This window comes from Pollachius pollachius (genome assembly GCF_949987615.1).
Source record: "Pollachius pollachius genome assembly, chromosome: 12".
Taxonomy (NCBI): Eukaryota; Metazoa; Chordata; class Actinopteri; order Gadiformes; family Gadidae; genus Pollachius; species Pollachius pollachius.
In genome coordinates, this window is record NC_136945.1 from 17,898,249 (window position 1) to 17,918,560 (window position 20,312).

At 44.8% G+C, this 20,312-nt stretch overlaps 1 protein-coding gene across 2 annotated transcripts; it reads left to right on the plus strand.

Moving 5' to 3' along the window:
* The first annotated feature begins 1,177 nt into the window (after positions 1 to 1,177).
* On the plus strand, positions 1,178 to 20,258 carry pfkfb4b (6-phosphofructo-2-kinase/fructose-2,6-biphosphatase 4b). Of its 2 annotated transcripts, none has more exons than XM_079747914.1 (14): positions 1,178 to 1,298; positions 5,612 to 5,728; positions 5,880 to 5,976; positions 6,227 to 6,293; positions 14,905 to 14,979; positions 15,063 to 15,119; positions 15,586 to 15,707; positions 15,790 to 15,997; positions 16,412 to 16,558; positions 16,656 to 16,760; positions 17,266 to 17,395; positions 17,509 to 17,571; positions 17,678 to 17,742; positions 18,676 to 20,258. In XM_079747914.1, exons 1-14 carry the CDS (start codon positions 1,268 to 1,270, stop codon positions 18,733 to 18,735), a joined length of 1,344 nt encoding a protein of 447 aa, XP_079604040.1. In that variant the 5' UTR covers positions 1,178 to 1,267; the 3' UTR covers positions 18,736 to 20,258. The 2 variants fall into 2 exon arrangements, with proteins under 2 accessions (XP_079604040.1, XP_079604039.1); XM_079747913.1 differs by lacking the exon at positions 1,178 to 1,298 and adding an exon at positions 4,100 to 4,307.
* The last annotated feature ends 54 nt before the right edge of the window (positions 20,259 to 20,312 follow it).

Consider the following 20,312-nt stretch of genomic DNA (forward strand, 5'->3'; position numbering starts at 1 on the left):
GCGGAGTAGGAGCAGACTGGGTGGAGTAGGAGCAGACTGGGTGGAGTAGGAGGGGTCTGGGTGGAGTAGGAGGGGTCTGGGTGGAGTAGGAACGGTGTGGGTGGAGTAGGAGGGGTCTGGGTGGAGTAGGAGCAGACTTGGTGGAGTAGGAGGGGTCTGGGTGGAGTAGGAGGGGTCTGGGTGGAGTAGGAGCAGACTGGGTGGAGTAGGAGGGGTCTGGGTGGAGTAGGAACGGTCTGGGTGGAGTAGGAACGGTCTGGGTGGAGTAGGAGGGGTCTGGGCTGACTGAAACATTCATAGCTTTTATGTTTTTTTCACAATCCAACTCCCTAACTCACGCCTTGTGCCTCTGATGTGTTTTAACGGTTTTAAATCTTCAATAAAATTTGTACGATTGGATTTGAATGATTTTGTGAAGGTGAGTATGATTGGATGGGGCACGAACACAAAATAGGTCAACGCTTAAAAGACAAGCACAGCCAGAACCTGAATGCGTAGAATTACGATGTCAAGGTGAGAAGCGGTGTGTGACGGTATAACAAACATGTACAGGGGACGGTACAGATGTGTTACGTGCACATACAGTATGTTTCCTGCACAGTGTTACTACTATTGTCTTCTACATTTGAAAGGATTTGAATAGAGAGGCAGTAGAGTGTTTGAGATCCTAACCTCAACAATAGAGCCACAGCTTCTGCTGGGCTACGGATCCTCCGCGTGGACAAACAGCTCGCACAACCACCGGACACCCGTCAAATAAAATCAATGTTTAAGCTTTGTTTATATAATGTCGTAATTGTATTATAAATATGTATTTTGTTGTATAACTTCTTATATAATTAAGTATGAGCATTACGACCCTGCATAAAGGGAAAGACTGAGTATCCTAAATATGTGATTTGTGGTCGTTTTAATAGATAGAATTCGGCCCATCGCCTGCCCTACAGGATGAATAATAAACAGCCACAAAGTCAATTTATGGTACAAGAAAAAACGTACAACTAAACAAACGGAAGCATACATGAAATAGGTGTTGGTAAACGCTAGTGTGTACAATGAATTGCAGTGTGTGGGTGTGTGACTGCGTGTGCGTGTTTGAGCGTGTGCGCGCGCGTGTGAGCGTGTGTGTGTGTGTGTGTGTGTGTGCGGAAGCAGAAGGGGCGTGTCGCGGTGATAAGTTCTCCAGATGGAGTCTGACGGTTGTGGTGGCCCCGGCGCTGCAGACTGACGCGTTCCGCACCGCTTCGAGGAAAACAACGGCGGTAGTATGAGGGGGTCCGCCACGCGACACCCGACAGGTAGGGGGAACACGTCCAACCAGTTTTGAACCGTCGATAGATCGATCTATCAACGAATCTAGTTGTCGATCTATTGACGAATAGATGGGAAACTAGTATTGCGAGTTTCAGCCACCACTGTCAGAGGCTCTGAGCAGCCTCCGTGGCCAGCCTCTCCTGGGCATCGGACTTTAGTGGAGCATTTACACTAAAGTGAATCAGTAGCAGCATGTTGTTCTGTGGCGAGGTGGAGCTCAACCCTCTTAGAGGTGAGCTACACCATTCCTCTGTACAGTATAACTCTGTGTAGGTCTACAGGTGGAGTGAGGGGTTGAGTGACAGGTGGAGTGAGGGATGGAGTGACGGGTTGAGTAGTGAGGGGTTGAGTGAGGGTTATTGTCCGTCTGGCTGTGGAGACGTGTTCCTCATACCTGCTGTCATCCTCTCTAAAGAGGGGGGGGGGGGGTGAATCAATTCAGCATCTTCAGGGAACTCCACGTCCTGTAGTGGGATCACGAGGGACCGGGCCGTCGATGGTTTGCTGGGCCTGTAGTGGTGCAGTTTGTCTCGGTGCATCATGGGTACATGTGGTGTTCTCAGGGATGGTGTAGTGATTTGGGATATTTTTGTCATCCTGGGAAAGATCTCTTCTCTGAACTGCCACCGCTGAATGCGCGTCTCTGTGCGATATAGGTCCCTTCTAAGAAAGAGCATTAAAACAAGCTAGGAGACTATAACATTTTTGATATTGTTTAAATAAATGATAATAAATAAATGATCTATTGCCATTGCGCTGGATCCAGATGAATGTGCTGTGAGAGTTATCCGAACTAAGGGGCTGTAAAGTGACATTGACCTGATTAGGGTCAAACGTTTCAGGACCAGGAGGGATGACACGCAGAACCGGGTTCCTTGTTGACTGACTGTAGACCACAGCGGTCTAACTGGTCTGGCTGCAGGAGCCGTCTCTCTCTGTCTGAATCTCGTAATGGTTTGTGTTCTGATGTCCCGTTGTTCTGAACCTCTTCGCAGCGGCTCGCCGCGTCGTTGGGTCGCGTTGTTCTCCAATGTGTGCACTTCCCAGCCGCCCGTCACAGAACAACACAGTGCGTAATGCGTAATGCTCGACGCTCTTCGCTGCGTTATCTGGGTGAGAGGTCACGCGCTCAGCTTTTTATGGCGGCTGCAGCCGTGCCCGCGCGCATGGACGCGCGCTTTTGTTGGACAGTCTTGTTTACCTGGAGCTCTCTGGTCCTATGGGTTTATATTACGTGCGGGACGGTGATACATCAGACCTGAACTGTTGGTTGGTAGTTGGTCCTCTTATTTAACATTTCATTCTGGTCATACCACATTACATGTGATATTCGTTAGGAAAGTCTCTCAGTGGCTAGATCATCTCCATTTTATTGGGAGAGATAGTGTTGTCCTTTATTTAATTAAAACGATATTAGATTGAGTATCAATGAGTTCTGGCCATTAACTACTGCGACGCAGTAATGAAATTTGCCCTCAATGGATAGTTTCAGCTGCTGGTCGCGACGTGAGACCATAAAAACTTCATATCTTCAGTGGTTGTGCGTAAACCAATGGTAGGCGCCGTATTTCATTAGCTATGATCGCAACGTAATATTAATGATGCCGTCCAAGGGGAGACAGTGACCTCTGCTGTTCGATCATCGGTACTGCATTCTAGCTCATTGGCGGCGAACCCTAAAGCACTTCTATTAACACATTTAATAGGTAGTGTATTTAAAACACATTTAGTAGGTAGTGTATGCGTGTGCATTCCCTATGCCGTGTTGTATTTTGTTTGTAACGCTTGTGAGCATCACTGCATAATAACATAAGTAGTATTGGTATTTCTTGCTAGGCCTACCTTCATGTCCTGCAGAACAAACACTCACACTAAAAGTATTTCATTATTTGATTTATTTAGTAGACGAGTAACTCGACTAATATAATCAGGGTGCGATTTGCCGGTGGGGATAGTGGGGATTATCCCCCCCCTCTGGTATACACGTCCTACCCTCTGCTGAATTATTTTTATCCTCGGTGGGGATAAAAATTATCCCCCCCACCCAAAGTATTTTCACCATTACATCGTAATAATTAACAACCAAAATACACAGGGTCCGTCTTCATTTTGAAACATTTTAAAATGTTTCTCAAAATTATCCCCCCCTCTGGTTTTTTCACAAATCGCACCCTGAATATAATGATCGGTTAATCATTAGACAGTATATTTTTCATTGTGTTGCATTGAGGGAAAGAAACGAATTGACCGAAAAACAACGATGTTGCTCTTATAGCCGAATCAAATAGTGGTTGTGTTCATTAATTCATTAGTTCATTAATAACACATGAAGAGAATAAAGTTCAGGGTTCATGACCACCTGACACACGCCCCGGTTGTTTACGGTTTTCTCGGTCCTCAGCTGTGGGCGAAGCCATCACCCCGTCCTCTCCTCCCATTGGCCGTCCTCATGTTGCCTCGTTGTGATTGGTCCAGAGGCAGTGCATTCCCTGGCCATGTGTGCCGCATGAACCACCGAGGCCGTGTTATTTTGGTAAACCTACAATGGTCTCAATATCGTAAACTCAGTGGTTTGCACAGATATACACTTAATTTAAACCGTATTTAAACCAGCTAGTATGTTGTATTTATTTACATATTAGACATACACATTAGTAGCATAAATATTATTTAATGTAACTCCAATTTACTGCAATGTATTGTTCTACTGCTAGACAAGCAGCTGTAGGTATATTACAGTCGTTACGGTAACAGAGCTGCTGTTCCTCAGCTGAAGTCTCTTACAGTCGGTACGGTCGCGCTGCTCCTCAGCTGATGGGAGATATAAAAGCCACCAGTCCCTTGTAGTGCGTTATTTCACGAAGGCGTTGGATGGACCATGGATCGGCAAGACGTCCACCTAGAGACCTGTTCTCTCACACAGAACCCGCTGAGAAAGATCTGGACTCCGTGTAAGAACGGATTGCCTGAAGCGCCTATATTTCAGAGAAGGGGTAAGACTCAACGGCAAGAGATGCAGAGAACATTCAGTATCTGGGGTCGTGTTTGCTGACTAACGGAGTTAATGTTATCGAAGAGGTGGATGGACGTGACGCATGGATATTGGGTTATCTGGTCGTGTCTGCTGTTCGTGGCTCTATTTTGCGGTCCACGAAGTTGCATCATTTAATACGATGGTGTTTACAAAAGTCTTGAGAAATGATCAATGCAAGGAACATATAGTCCTGCCCCTACAAACACTGTGGTCTAAGGTCTGGTCTTTGGCGGTATTTTTTTTAAACATACAAATTTTACGTTTTAAACTACTAATGTTGCAAACAATGAAACAGTAAAACGTAAAAAAATAATAACCAAAATAGAACATAAGTAAAAAAAAGTATTATAAATAGACCTGGTGTTAGTACAAGTGAGGTGTCTGAGGTCTCAGGAGTGTTTCTTAGAATGTCTCCCAGAAGATCTATGTACAGTATGTAGGTATGTATGTATGTGTATACACACACACACACACACGTGAAAAACTCTTCTTTGAGACTTTCTAACATGCAGACATCACGTGTGCCAGGTCTTTCTAGAATATTTTTTTTTAATCTACTATTTTGCTTATGAATGGTTGACTTATTACTGTTGCACTGTTTTCACAGTTTTATTTTATTGGTCTGTGTCATCTAGAATAGATTGGTCTGTCTCATCTAGAATGGTTTGGATTGGTCTGTCTCATCTAGAATCAAGGGCGTAGGAACCGGGGGGACGGAGGGGACGTGTCCCCTCCAATATTGGAGACAGGCGCATTTGTCCCACCTAAAAATTATACCGGGGGGAGAAAAATATTTTATTTTATTTTGAAAGCGCAACACAGCGTCTTGTCACCGCTTCTTATTCTAAAAAACTGGATGATTGAGTGTGCAATTAAAGAATTGATTTGATATTTATCAGTTCATTACTGCCATTCAAAATGTGTTTTCCTTTACATTTACAAATGTTTATTTTAAGTAGAATAAAATATATTTGTGAATTTTTTCAGTGTAGTTAATTTATGACATATTTCTGTTCAAACCATTAACGGATCTGTCAGGTTTCCAATATGTGTCCCCCCCCAATGTTAAACTCATTCCTACGCCCCTGTCTAGAATGGTTTGGATTGGTCTGTCTCATCTAGAATGGTTTGGATTGGTCTGTCTCATCAAGAATGGTTTGGATTGGTCTGTCTCATCTAGAATGGTTTGGATTGGTCTGTCTCATCTATAATGCTTTTGATTGGTTTATCTCATCTTGATTGGTTGTGTCCCTCGTCCCGCAGTATGCATGACCAACTGCCCGACCCTCATCGTGACTGTGGGACTCCCGGCGCGAGGGAAGACCTACATCTCAAAGAAGTTAACGCGCTACCTCAACTGGATCGGTGTTCCAACCAAAGGTAACTGCAGGTGGCCCAAGGCCACCACGCCCACGGTGGCCACGCCCACTGCCGCCACGCCCACTGCCGCCACGCCCACAACCAAAGTAAATATTTTAGTGGTTTTCATTACTCTGAAAAATAAACATGTGTGAATCTCCTTGTTGCCCAGAGTTCAACGTGGGCCAATACAGGCGAGACTTCCTGAAGATCTACAAATCCTTTGAGTTCTTCCGCACAGACAACGAGGAAGGACTGAAGATCCGGCGGTAATTTAATAATCATTAGTGTATCAAACCGTTACAGTATGTAGGGGCTCATCTTAATGTTAAAATATTTTGTGTTTATCACAAACAGTTATCGTCTGTTAGTTGGCTTTATAGCTCTGGGAATAATCAATTTTTATTTATTCATATTCGTATACAATGACATTTGTTGGTTCCTTAATATAGCTCTTGCTTATTGTGTCCATCGTTAAGACATTACGTTAATAATGATTCATAACTCTCTCACTTCCAGTCAATGTGCGCTGTCAGCACTGAGCGATGTCCATCAGTACCTCACTGGAGGGGGGGGGCAGGTGGCCGTGAGTAGAATTACACACTACACTACCCCAAACTACACTACACTACCCTCACTTCATTATACCATTCTATACTACACTATACCACACACCATACTACACTACACTTCTATACCAAACTACACTACACTACCCTCACTTCATTATACCATTCTATACTACACTACACCATACTACACTATATTGCACTACACTTCTATACAGTGTGCGAAATACCCGTCCATATTCGGGGGGGTCCCAATACCGATCTAAATGTTGTCAGTATGCAGTAGGCCTATCATTACAATATTGTATGAATGCGAGCCAAGACAATCAGTCTATAGCCTACATGACATCACACACTAACACTTTTTGATAATCCGACATAGTATTCATAGCAATACTGACATAGGAGGTTGCATTGGCTAAAGTTATTTGGATACACGTTGTTTTATAACAAGAGGCAAAGTAGTGCATTAAAATGCAGACACGACAATATTTGGCACCAATCTGGCGCACTTACAGAGCAATCAACTGAATAAATGCAGCTGAATAAATCGGAGACTGGCACGCAATCCGTGCACTTGCAAATGAGAGCCTGCAGTGTATGACCGATAGTGTGACATTATTTAACCATCCATCTACAGCAAATATGATCAGACAGATACGTCATTGAACACATACGTAGGCCTACACAAAGCACATTCGTCAAACCGTGCAAACAGGCCCATCGCTCAAATTGAAAAAAGCACCATGGCGGATGCTGACAGACAGCCCACAAAAAGCACCACGGCGGGTGCTCGCTCGCTCGCGCGCGTGCTCTCTCTCTCTCTCTCTCTCTCTCTCTCTCTCTCTCTCTCTCTCTCTCTCTCTCTCTCTCTCTCTCTCTCTCTCTCTCTCTTACCTTAAGTTAAAATAGACCAAAGATGCCTTGGCTCAACTTCTTGTGGTTGCCGTCCAGGTTTCCAGGAAGAAGACAGGCGATGTCCTGCTTTAATCCAGCTTCTGACAAACGGAACTGGGTCGAATTTGTCCAGAGGAGGTCCGTTGAGGTCCACAAACAGGAGTGAAGACAGGCTGTCTTCGCGCAACCTGTTGCGCGTCTGGTGGTCCGTGTTATTAACTGCGGAAAAGCCTCGTTCGCACTCAGCTGACGTGGGGAGATACGTGCGACTTGCTATGCGCATACTTTCCAATGTTTTCCCCGGTGCAGTGCCCTGTAATTTCCAGTCTCGAAACTGCTCCATGGCCTCCCTGGTTGGTAATCCAAGTGCTTTCGCCAGGCTGTGTACTTCTGGTTCGGTATGCAAAAGCAGGTCCTCCTGCTCTCTTGGCCAAAAACGCTTGTCAAGACCTTTGAGCATCATGACCAAATTTGACTCCGGTAATCGCTTTGTTAGAGACGCAATCACTGATTCATAAAACCGAGACCTGTTTATTTTCGCCCTGCCTTCACTCAGCTCTGCGCCCTTAAAAAGGCCAGATGAGACAGACTGTTCGGCCTTCTTGGTTGATTTCCCCCCACCAGATGTCTTCATGGTCGCCAAAACATTAATAGTTTGTTCGATGGCGAGACTTGAATCCACAAGTGACATTTCTCTTTTCTGCAGCTTGAGAGACAGGCCCTGGAGTTCACACAGGATGTCTTTCATGGCAGCCAAATCTTCCACAAATCCTGAGTTAGCAAGGTGCTTCAGAAGTCCCTTATATTTTTGCCTTTCAAGATCATTGCGTGATGTGTCCTCACTGGCTGTTTTGAAATGGTGTGCTAGTGCGGGGAAATCTTTCCATACTGCCTTAACTGTTTTAAAGCTACTGGCAACCCATCTGATGGAGAATATTTGACCTATTGTCAGTATTTCCATGTCGAGCTCGGCCGCTGCTTCTCTAAGCAATCTGGCGTTCCTGGTTGACTGATTGTAAAGGGAGTATAACTTTGACATAAAGAACTCAAACTGATTAGTGCCAGCCACTTCTTTAAGAGCATCTTTGACAGCCAGTTCTAATCTATGCGCCAGGCAGTGAACAGACTGCACGTTCGAAAACTTTTCTTTGAGTGTAACGACAAGCCCACTGGCTTTTCCTGTCAGCACCGCAGCTCCATCGGTGGCAATGCTTATCAGGTGCGTCTTCAAAAATTCATCATCCATTCCCGCTTTAAGTAGACTCGCCATCATCGAGTTAAAAATGGATTCAGCATCGACCCCATTTGTAAGTTCCACTAGATCCAGGAAAACATTCTCTATATTCCCCTTGCCGCTGACATCACATCTTACGTAGAGTATTAGATAGGCCCTGCCATGAATGGTGCTTTCGTCAATTGTGATTGACACCCGTGAATCCATTTCTTTCACACTGCAGACAAATTTGCGGCGCATTTCCTTGGCAACGTGACTGATTATTTCTGCGCATGCATGGTCAGATTTGTGGATATTACCAACTTCGGCTCCATTTAGCTCCTGCATTGTCATTAGTGGGTTGAGCTTTTTGTAGGATAGCCTTTCTTTTGCCACGGTGTAAGCTGTTCTGAACAAGACTGTGGTTGTCTTGAGTAACTCGGATTGTATGTCAATGAACGTGTTCGGGAGGGTGTCTTTCCCTTTAATCTGCGCTATTTCTACTGACCTTGTGTGGGCCTGGCTGTCCCTGTGTTTGTATATTTTCTTCCGTAGCCTCTTTGCTTCAGAGCTCGTAACATCACCGTTGATCCATTCTTCTGCGAGGTGTACACCCGGTCCCTTTTCTGACAGTAGCAACGTTTTTGCAATTCTACAGACTAAACACCCCAATTTTCCTGCCTTAATGTCAAGCCAAGCGTTGCGATCTTTCCATTCGCCCACCTGCTTCAGTGTCCAACCAGCCGGCAAGTCACTTGTGCTAGCAGCAGTAGTAGGTAAAGTTACCGCAGCACCTGCTGCGTCTTCGGAGCACTTAGCCTCAACTTCACTTTGTTCTTCTTCTGGGAAGCCGGGTGGGAGAGGATCCTCTGTTCTTGCCACTGTGCTAGCTGTACCAGCATCGTCTTTAGGCTCCTCTTTATCTCTGAGTGCCACCTTTTTGGATGTGAATCCAAAGTGTGTGAGTGATACATTCACGCGCTTTCGCTTGCTAGCCATTTTTAGTGTAACTCAACATAAGTCTTTATTCTGTTTGGCGCGCATGGCTAATTTGCATAGAGCACAGGACTGGCTGGCTCCACTTGGCAAAAAATAGCACATTAGTTGTGAATAAATGTTTTGAATTCTGAATACATGGTGAGCATAAAACATTAAAGTGACCATTAATATATATATAAAATATATTTTTTATTTTTTTTGGACAAAATTTGAGACCCCCCTCAAATTTGCTTTTGAGGCTTTCAGGGGGGCTCATGGGTCAATCGGGGGGGTCGAGCCCCCCCGGACCCCCCCGTATTTCGCACACTGCTTCTATACTATACTACACCACTATACTAGACTGGGTAGCCCCGCCCATTCCTCCGGCGATTTGAGTTCGCCCTGCACAAGGGTCAAGAGCCATACATTTCTCTCTGCTTCCGATCCGTTTTTGCGGGAGCCAATCACCAAGCTGGCTTTTCTCCTTGGCGCGCTATTGGCTGGTTTAACAAAATGACGACCGGGAAGCGACGGCAAGCAACCAATCGCGTACAGAGTCAGTTGAACTAGGCCCGTTGATCACGCCTCTTGTGCTGAAGAAAATGGCAGCAGCTTCCCCAGACCAACGTGCCATCTACTATTGAGCTTGGTCTGACAATAGCCAGGCTACTACTATACTACATTACACTAAACTATACTACACTACAGCATACACCAACTACAGCATATACTACACCATACACTGTACTCTGCTAAATGACAATAAAGTTCAATATACCACACTGCACTATACTATACTACACCACACTACAGTACTATTACTCTCACAAGTAAGTTGGTGAGAGTAGTGATTCATTTTTTCATTGCAGGAACGCTGGCCTGTGATATAGCACTGATTCTTGAGAGTCGGGACAAAACATGTCCTACATAGAAAAGTCTAATTTATATCAAAAATGAAGAAATTCATCATGATTGACATACTTACAAAGTTAAATCTAAAGGAATTGTATATACCTTTGTGATTTTTAGAATATACTTTTTTATCTTTTTGGGGAAAACTTGTTTAAATGTATGGTCAATGTTATTGCACTTGTCGTCAGCAAGAGGTCAAAATGTTGACCATCCCAAAAAACTTTAAAAAAGCTCTACAATTGTGAAAACATATATATCAAATAAAAAAGAAGGGGTATTAATATAAAAAACAATGCATGAAGTGAACGTCAAACAATATTTTCGATAAAAATCTGCCTATCAAAGTTTCTGTCAACTCCGTCAGATTTTCTCATAAGCCACAATAAATCAGGAAATAGCATGGTCAGCTATATCCCTGAGGACCCCTTTTCATCTCCCTGCCTGTGGTGAATGCAACGCTACCACACATGCTCTGGTACGTTTTACATTTTTTGATATTTTAGATCAATGTCAATATTCCTATGGTCACAGCTGGACCATGTCAATACCTATTGACTATTCTGTTAGGATACTTTTTTTTAAACCATAGAGGATTGAATTTAAGCATTTTAGTGTGGTTATTGGGACACTTAGCAACTGAGGAAAAACTAGCTAGCTGCAGTGTACAATACATGTTTTGGCGGGAAAATACATACATGCCCTTACGTCAACTCCGTCAGACGTCAAATCCGTCAGGTTTTATGACGGAGTTGACCTATAAGCTGACGGAGTTGACAAATCCACCAATAACCTCTTAATGTGCTAATATAATATCATTTGTGAAGATAGTAAAGGGTTAAAATGTTATTTCAGGGTTTTATTTACACATAAATGTACATACATAGCATGCATTACATTATTTAACCACACACATCTGACTTGTAGAGAATATAGCGAATATATATATGTAGAGACAGAGATAGAGAGAGAGAGAGATGAGAAGCCAGTGTGTAGATTTTCATAACATCTGGTTATGAAAACTACATCCCTCACCTTGAGGATTTTACATCCATCCATCCATCGATCAATCATGTCAAGTAAATAGAAATCTGATTCTAAAGTCTTATTTAAGTAAAAATTGTATTATTTAAATTTGTATTGTAGGAAAGCATGGCTAGACAGAAATTGTGAGACATAAAAACTTTGAAAGAGAAGCTTAAGAAGGTAACAAAGCAACGAAACAAACTGAGAAAAAGAATATGTTGAGGAAGAAAGGCTACAATTAAAACACCACTTGACTCCCAAGGCACAGAAACAAAGAAGATGTTATCAGGAAGCAAAATTAGGAATCCAAAAATCAAGAAAGCCCTTCTATTCCACAAGATCCTAAGAAGAGAGCTGAAGAAAAACAAACAAACTCCTGGGCCACGGCGTCAGGAACCAGCACTAAGTGTGTCATCAGGCAAGATTCTAAAAAAGTATCGTCTCCTTCACCAAATTCACCAGTTTGGGATAACTTACAAGTTAATGAGAGGAAAGAAACAGACAAAGAAAAAGCCAACATTCCTAAAGGGTGTAACAGAGACTGTTAAGGATTTCTTCCTGAACTCTGCACATGTGACCACTGATAAGACTGACACCATCACTAGGAATAAGATGAAGCAGCTGAGAATGATCCTGACAGACTCCAAGATCAACCTCCACACTGATTTCCTCATTAGGAACCCCACTGTGAAGCTGAGCTATTCTTCTTTCTGTACTCTGAAGCCATTCTATATTAGAGCACCAAAAGCATCTGATCGAAAGACATGTCTGTGTCAAAAGCATGAAAATGCATACTTAATGCTCGAGGTCCTTAGAATGTCTGGTGTTGTGAAGTCAAACAAACTGGATGATTTTCACTTGCTCTCCATCAAGTGAGGCCTGCCTTCTTCGCACCTGCTCACGATGTCTAAACAAAGGTACAGTTACAACCCAAGAGAAAGACAAAATCCATGTTCAGTGGAAGCAGTGGGAGAGAGTTCAAGAAGGCACAGTCAATGAAATCCACATCAACACTAAACTCGTCCAACACAGTGGCAGTCTTTCAGAGCTCATCAAACTCTATGAGCAAATACTCAGAAATGAAACCACAACACATGTGTGTTTAGTGCAAAACCAGTCAAAAGCATGCAGAAACACAATTGAGACTTGTGAAGAAAGTACAGCAATTTTTCACGTTGACTTTTCAGAATCCTGGAGATGCAAGTATCAATCTGAAGTACAGGCCTGCCATTTTGGACAAAATCTGCCACAGATAACGCTACATACCGGAATGTATTACATTAAGGGTGGAAAGGCAGGGTTTTGCACACTTTCAGAGTCAAAGAGACAGGATGCTGCAGCAATCTGGACACACATGGATCCAGTCCTAAAATATATCAAAACAAGATATCCGCAGGTTACCATCGTGCACTTTCGGTCTGATGGTCCAAGTAAACAATATAAGAACAAGAAGATTTTTTTCCTTCTGTCTTGTATCCCCCCTACACTGGGGTTTGAAAGAACAACATGGAACTTCTTCCCCACTTCCCATGGTAAGGGCGCACCAGACGGCATTGGCCGAACAGTGAAAAGAACAGCTGAGAACCTGAAGAGCGTTTAGCTGTACCACGTTGCAGAAGAAGACATGCAAAGGTACGATAGACTTCTCATGCATCCTCTCAAACAGGTTCCCTCAACAAGACAAATACATCAGGTCATCCCACATGATAACAGGATCCACCACAGACAACTATCCTGCTTTTGCAGAAAGATGTTGGTTTGCCAGTGCTTCTGCCCAGCTACCTTCTATTTCCATGGCTACCCAGGCAAACAGCAGAGTGATACAAGGAGGGCAGCGAAGCAAAGACCTTTGGCCATGTTGTTGGAGGACATGGAAAAAGAGATGGGAGGGGAGATGGAAGAGGATCTGGAAATGGAAGATGTGATGGAGGAGGAGTTGGATGAGGAGCTTCTGAAAGGTCCCGAGGGTACTGTGACAGTTACGACTGTTAGCAGCCTTAATAATGGAGACTGGCTAGCAGTAGTATATGATGGCCACTGGTGGCTAGCCAAGACCATTGCTGTGGATACTGAGCAGCACGATGTGAAAGTGGAGTTTCTTCATCCCCATGGTCCAACAGCAAAGTATCAGCCTAAGCTTCTCACGAAGGATATCTGTTTCTGCCCAGTTGAAGACATCATAGTGAAACTAATGGGAAATGCATCACCAGTCCAAATAAGAACACGAGAGATCTACAGCATAGCCCCTGATGTGATGGACTTCATAGAGCGTGAGCATGTCCGACACCTGTTGCTCAAGGCACAAGTGCAGGTTAGACAAAAATGAAATCTTAAGTAAGCTAATTGAACCTGATTCTAAGCTACAGATTTTGTGTTGCATTATTGTTGTTAAGGAATGTCAGAATGTTAAGATCACACCCAGTATGAAGTAGGGAGTGCAGGACAATAACACATCCAACACACCCAACCACACACACACCCAGCCACACACACACGTGCACACACATACACACACACGCCACTTTAAAAAAGAAAATCAGGATGACCAAGTAAATGACTACTGACAAAGGAGGAAAGGAAGAGAAGAGGTGGATGAGAAAGAGGAGAGCAGGAAGTGGTGTAGGGAAGGTAGATAAAACCAGAGGGGGAGGAGGGCCCCTGGTTTCACTTATTGTTTTTTTGATAGTTGGAAACGGTGTATGTGCAATATGTTTATTATAATTTGCTTTACAGTAAGTTCAATTAGTGTAAAGCAAATTATATTTGTTTAAAAAATTATATAGCAAAGGAATTTGTTTTTACAATATTGAAATTAAAAAAAAAAAGTTTGAAAATGCAAATATTTAGAAATCTTGGTTTTCAGAACAGTGTGAAATCACAACCTAAGTTTATTATATTGTATTTTATTACATATCAGAGTAACTAAACACTATTACAACATACTTCAGAACTTTAGATTCTTGTTGGATTGGAAGAATAAAAATGTTATACTTAATAATAATAATAATAGCTAAGACCTTTCTCTGCAGAAACATATAACTCTAATGAATATAGTGTGCATTTAAAAAAAATGCACACTATATTGTGTTTTGTCCCGACTCTCAAGCATCAGCGATAGGCTAGCTTCTATAAGTATGACCAGTCCCCTCAAGTGTCTCAGTCCTCTCCAGTGTATGACCACTTCCCTCCAGTGTCTCACTCCTCTACAGTGTACGACCCCACCCCTACCCTCCAGTGTCTCACTCCCCTACAGCGTCTCACCCTCCTCCAGTGTCTCACTCCTCTCCAGTGTATGACCCCACCCCTCCAGTGTCTCACTCCCCTCCAGTGTATGACCCTACCCCTCCAGTGTCTCACTCCCTTCCAGTGTCTCACTCCCCTACAGTGTCTCACTCCCCTCCAGTGTCTCACTCCTCTCCAGTGTGCGACCACTCTCCTCCAGTGTATGACCCCTCCCTTCCAGTGTCTCACTCCTCTCCAGTGTATGACCCCTCCCCTCCATTGTCTCACTCCCCTCCAGTGTCTCACTCCCCTCCAGTGTCTCACTCCCCTCCAGTGTATGACCCCTCCCCTCCAGTGTCTCACTCCCCACCTCGTCTCCTCAGGTGTTCGACGCCACGAACACGACGCGCGAGCGGAGGGCCACCATCGTCCGCTTCGCTGAGCAGAACGGCTTCAAGGTGCGTTCACTAACGAGTGGTCAGACGTTCACTAACGATGACGAGCGTTTCTGACCTTCAGGGTGTGTGTTTCCTCCCTGCAGGTGTTCTTCGTGGAGTCGGTGTGTGAGGACCCAGAGGTCATCGCAGCAAACATCGTGGTACGACGCTGCCATCACCTCTTCATATCAAGTTCAATTCATTAGTTTGATGAATTAATTATGACAGTCTCTATAATATATTTGACTCTTAACTAATGTAACTCAAGGTTCAGAATGAGGCCTGTCCTCCAAACTAACGCTAACTAATCCACTACTCAAACTAATTTTATGTTAACTAATCTACTACTCAAACTAATTTCACATTAAGTAATCTACTACCCAAACTAAACTAACGCTAACTAATCTATTACTCGAACTAAACTAACACTAACTAATCTACTCAAACTAAACTTACGCTAACTAATCTTCTAATCAAACTAAGCAAACACTAACTAATTACAAATCTCCTCCTAAACTAACCAGCTAAACTAACGCGAACAAATCTACTACTCAAACTAATTTAATGTTAACTAATCTACTACTCTAACTAAACTAATGCTAACTATTCTCCACCCTGCCTCTACAGCAGGTGAAGTTGGGGAGCCCCGACTATATCAACTGCAACACAGAAGAAGCAGTGGAGGACTTCATGAAGAGGATAGAGTGTTACAAGACGTCCTACCAGCCTCTGGACGAGGTTCTGGACCGGTGAGGTCCGCCAGGCCACAGACTCCTGGACCAGCCGTCTCCATACGGTCCATGACATGACGTGTTCCCCTTCTGCCCTCAGGGACCTGTCCTACATCAAGGTCATGGACGTGGGTCTGCGGTTCCTAGTGAACCGGGTCCTGGACCACATCCAGAGCCGGATCGTCTACTACCTGATGAACATCCACATCACGCCGCGATCCATCTACCTCTGTCGCCATGGCGAGAGCGACCTCAACATCCAGGGACGCATCGGCGGCGACTCGGGCCTGTCCACCCGCGGCAGAGATGTACGTTCAGTCAGGATTAAAAAAAAAACTAGGTTCAATAATGACCAACCCCACTCACCCACTCCACGCCCTGAAGGTGATCAAGAGCAGCACCTTTAGTCAGAGACTGATTGCACCAATGTGCAAAACCGAGAGATACAGGAAGTCTTGTATACCAGCTGCTATAAGGTTTTACAAAGCACAAAAATAACTTTGCCCTCTTTTTATTTATTGAATTTTTAACTTATTAAGTATGGAAGCTATCTGAGGAAATGTGTGGAGTTATGTCTGGAGGCTGCAGTGGCACAATTTCCTGTAAAGGATTATTAAAAGGACCTATCTATAAGGATTCAAATGTTTGATCAGGACTGGATCACCTCCACATGAACCAATGCAGTATGCTGTAACACAACGTCCTGCCTCTCCATGTCCCAGTTTGGCCAGTGCTTGAGGAAGTTCATTGAGGAGCAGCAGATCAAGGAGCTGAAGGTGTGGACCAGCCAGATGAAGAGGACCATCCAGACCGCAGAGGTCCTGGGAGTTCCTTACGAACAGTGGAAGGCTCTCAACGAGATAGACGCCGTGAGTCTGCCTCTCCTCAGCGGCGTCCCCACTGCTCTGTTCCGTCCACACCACCCTGCTCCGTACGGTCTCACGTTCTTCTCCTCTCCCCCTCCAGGGTGTCTGTGAGGAGATGATGTACGAGGAGATCCAGGACAGCTTTCCACTGGAGTTCGCAATGAGGGATCAGGACAAATACCGCTACCGCTACCCCAAGGGGGAGGTGAGTGGACCACTATGAGATCAGTACCGCTACCCCAAGGGGGAGGTGAGTGGACCACTATGAGATCAGTACTGCTACCCCAAGGGGGAGGTGAGTGGACCTCACTATAGATCAGTACCGCTACCCCAAGGGGGAGGTGAGGGGAGGGAAGGTGAGTGGACCAGGCCAGCCACTTTAGATCGGCGGCATGTTCAGAGTCTATCCGTTTGGATCCCCAGAGCAGTTTACAAAGAACGCACACCACGAACGACGTCAAGATGTCACAGTATAATTATTTACTTTACCACCAAAGGGCGCTGTTCCTATCTGTTAATCTATTTTTTACTTGACCACTAAGGGGCGCTGTTCATCTCTGTTAATGAAGGTATGGTCTCAAGACGGCTGAGAGTATGTCAATAGAAATTTCTGAATGAAACCAATGAAGATTGGCCGTTTCTAGAGTGTTCTATGCAAATTGCTCTGGGATCCCTTTGGATCCACTCTGAACCTGTGATGTGTGTCTCAGTCCTACGAGGACCTGGTTCAGCGGCTGGAGCCGGTCATCATGGAGCTGGAGAGGCAGGAGAACGTCCTGGTCGTCTGCCATCAGGCCGTGATGCGCTGCCTGCTGGCCTACTTCCTGGACAAGGGAGCAGGTACCTTAACCGTAACCTGTTACCTTAACGCCTGTTACCTCACTGCCTGGTTACCTGAAGCTTCACCTTTGAAACCTGAACCTTATTTTGAAACCCTACCTGATGTGTTTCAGAGGAGTTGCCGTACCTGAAGTGTCCTTTACACACGGTGTTGAAGCTAACGCCTGTAGCCTATGGTAAGTGGTTGAACGTTGCTTTTTCAATGTGGTGTTGACGCGAACGCCCGTAGCCTCCGGCGATGAACACGTCCACTGATGTCCCCGTTCCGATCCGTGTTCGCAGGCTGTAAGGTGGAGTCGGTGTGTCTCCAGGTGGAGGCGGTGAACACACACAGGACCCGACCCGAGGTAGGTTCATGACCCACCCGGCCCCCACCCCCCCCAGTGGCGTCCATCTTACCTCATGTTGGTCCCTCGACTGCCGCGGGACGGAGGAGCGTTCAGACGACCCCGCTGTGACATGGCCCCTCAGAGACGTGTGTGTGTGTTGTGTGTCCCCGTTTAGGAAGCACATAGAAGTAAAAAATACCACGTTTTACCGTTTTAGTTTTTTATAATGTTATTATTCCTGAAGCCATCGTTTTTGTGTTTGATAATGTTTGTCATTAAAATGTATCATTTTGTTTGCATGTTAACTGTTATTGTAGAGCATATATATCTGTTGATATATATCTATATATCCTTGAACATCAATGAGAAACCTCATACTGTTTTCCTTTGTTAGTTTTGTTCTATTTTAGGTTTATTTGACTGAAAAATGTTGTGATTGATATTCAAATGATGTTTAAAGTCTTTTTTTTATCCATTTGGTTTCTTGTTGTCTCTTCATCTGTGTATGTTACTGTTCATTCTAAATATCGTGTCTGAGATAAATCTTCTGCCTTTGTTACTGGATGGATCAACTTTTCCAGTTATCTCTGTATCCAATCGGGCCCAAGTCTTCATTGCGTCGTTAATATGTTCATAATAAAAGACTTGTGCCACTGTGATATGCAAGCATTTATACGGTTTTCATTGGTGAGGGAAAAGCAAAGCAATACATTTCTGAGTGGCCTTGAAATTGGCCTGCTGTGGTAATGATGTAAAGCCCAACGAGTACTACTAAATGCTTTTTCAAAGAAAATCAACTGTTCAGTCCGAACCCATCAGAGCATCAGACTGTATAATATGAGTATGAGTCAACACGCAGGTGGACTGCACACAATACGTACCAGACTGTTTTCAGTTTGAATGCCTGTTCAGGATGGCTCCAACCTGAGTGATTCCTCTCGTTGTTTCTAGAACGTAAACGCTCAGCGCAGCACTGAGGAGGCTCTTCAAACGGTCCCGGACCACTTCTAACCCCCCAAGAGGACCTCCTGGCCCCACGAGGACCTCCTGACCCCACGAGGACCTCTGGACTCCACAAGGACCTTCTTGGCCCATGAAGAGCTTCTGGACTGACAAAGACCTGACCTCCTGACCCCACGAGGACCTCCTGACCCCACGAAGACCTCCTGACCCACCCCTTAAACTACAGCACCTTCCTTAGTGAGTCCACACCTGGTGGAAGCCCTTAAACTACAGCACCTTCCTTAGGGAGGCTACACCTGGTGGAAGCCCTTAAACTACAGCACCTTCCGTAGGGAGGCTACACCTGGTGGAAGCCCTTAAACTACGACACCTTCCTTAGGGAGGCTACACCTGGTGGAAGCCCTTAAACTACAGCACCTTCCTTAGTGAGTCCACACCTGGTGGTAACCCTTAAACTATGTTACCTTCTTAGTGAGGCTACAACTGGTGGAAGCACTTAAACTACAGAACCTTCCTTACGGAGGGTACACCTGGTGGAAGGCCTCAAACTACAGCACCTTCCTTAGGGAGGCTACACCTGGTGGAAGCCCTTAAACTACGACACCTTCCTTAGGGAGGCTACACCTGGTGGAAACCCTTAAACTACAGCACCTTCCGTAGGGAGGCTACACCTGGTGGAAGCCCTTAAACTACGACACCTTCCTTAGGGAGGCTACACCTGGTGGAAACCCTTAAACTACAGCACCTTCCATAGGGAGGCTACACCTGGTGGAAGCCCTTAAACTACGACACCTTCCTTAGGGAGGCTACACCTGGTGGAAGCCCTTAAACTACAGCACCTTCCTTAGGGAGGCTACACCTGGTGGAAGCCCTTAAACTACAGCACCTTCCGTAGGGAGGCTACACCTGGTGGAAGCCCTTAAACTACGACACCTTCCTTAGGGAGGCTACACCTGGTGGAAGCCCTTAAACTACAGCACCTTCCTTAGGGAGGCTACACCTGGTGGAAGCCCTTAAACTACGACACCTTCCTTAGGGAGGCTACACCTGGAGGAAGCCCTTAAACTACAGCACCTTCCTTAGGGAGGCTACACCTGGTGGAAGCCCTTAAACTACAGCACCTTCCTTAGGGAGGCTACATCTGGTGACAGCCCTTAAACTATGACACCTTCCTTAGGGAGGCTACACCTGGTGGAAGCCCTTAAACTACAGCACCTTCCTTAGGGAAGCTACACCTGGTAGAAGCCCTTAAACTACGACAACTTCCACAACCCCCACACTAACCATCTGGGACCAAGTTGGTCATTGGAAGCCGTAGTCTTCATGCTATTGACCCGACTGGACTCCATGAACGTCTTGTGTCACATTAGGAAAACCTTTTTGGGTAAAACATTCCAAAACGTCTAAATTCGTCATTTTGGAATTTGCACCATAGCCTGTTCTGAAATTGTAAATATAATATTTCAATGATGAATCCATGTGCCAAAGAAGTGATGTTTTAGGTTGTCTAACGTGTGCATTGTATATATTGATTTGAGCATATTAAATGTGTGCGCCATTCTTTTTTTAAATGCAGGCTTATTTTAAGTGTTTTCCAGGTTCCCTAGAGCAAAGTACAGCTAGTT

What these genes read in the sequence shown, in the direction of transcription:
- pfkfb4b (XM_079747913.1), top strand. Translation starts at nt 4,193, where the DNA reads ATGGATCGGCAAGACGTCCACCTAGAGACCTGTTCTCTCACACAGAAC. An exon ending in GAGGGGGGGGGCAGGTGGCC is followed by an intron (nt 6,294 to 14,904) that starts GTGAGTAGAATT and finishes TCGTCTCCTCAG; the next exon opens with GTGTTCGACGCCACGAACAC. An exon ending in CTGGACGAGGTTCTGGACCG is followed by an intron (nt 15,708 to 15,789) that starts GTGAGGTCCGCC and finishes TTCTGCCCTCAG; the next exon opens with GGACCTGTCCTACATCAAGG.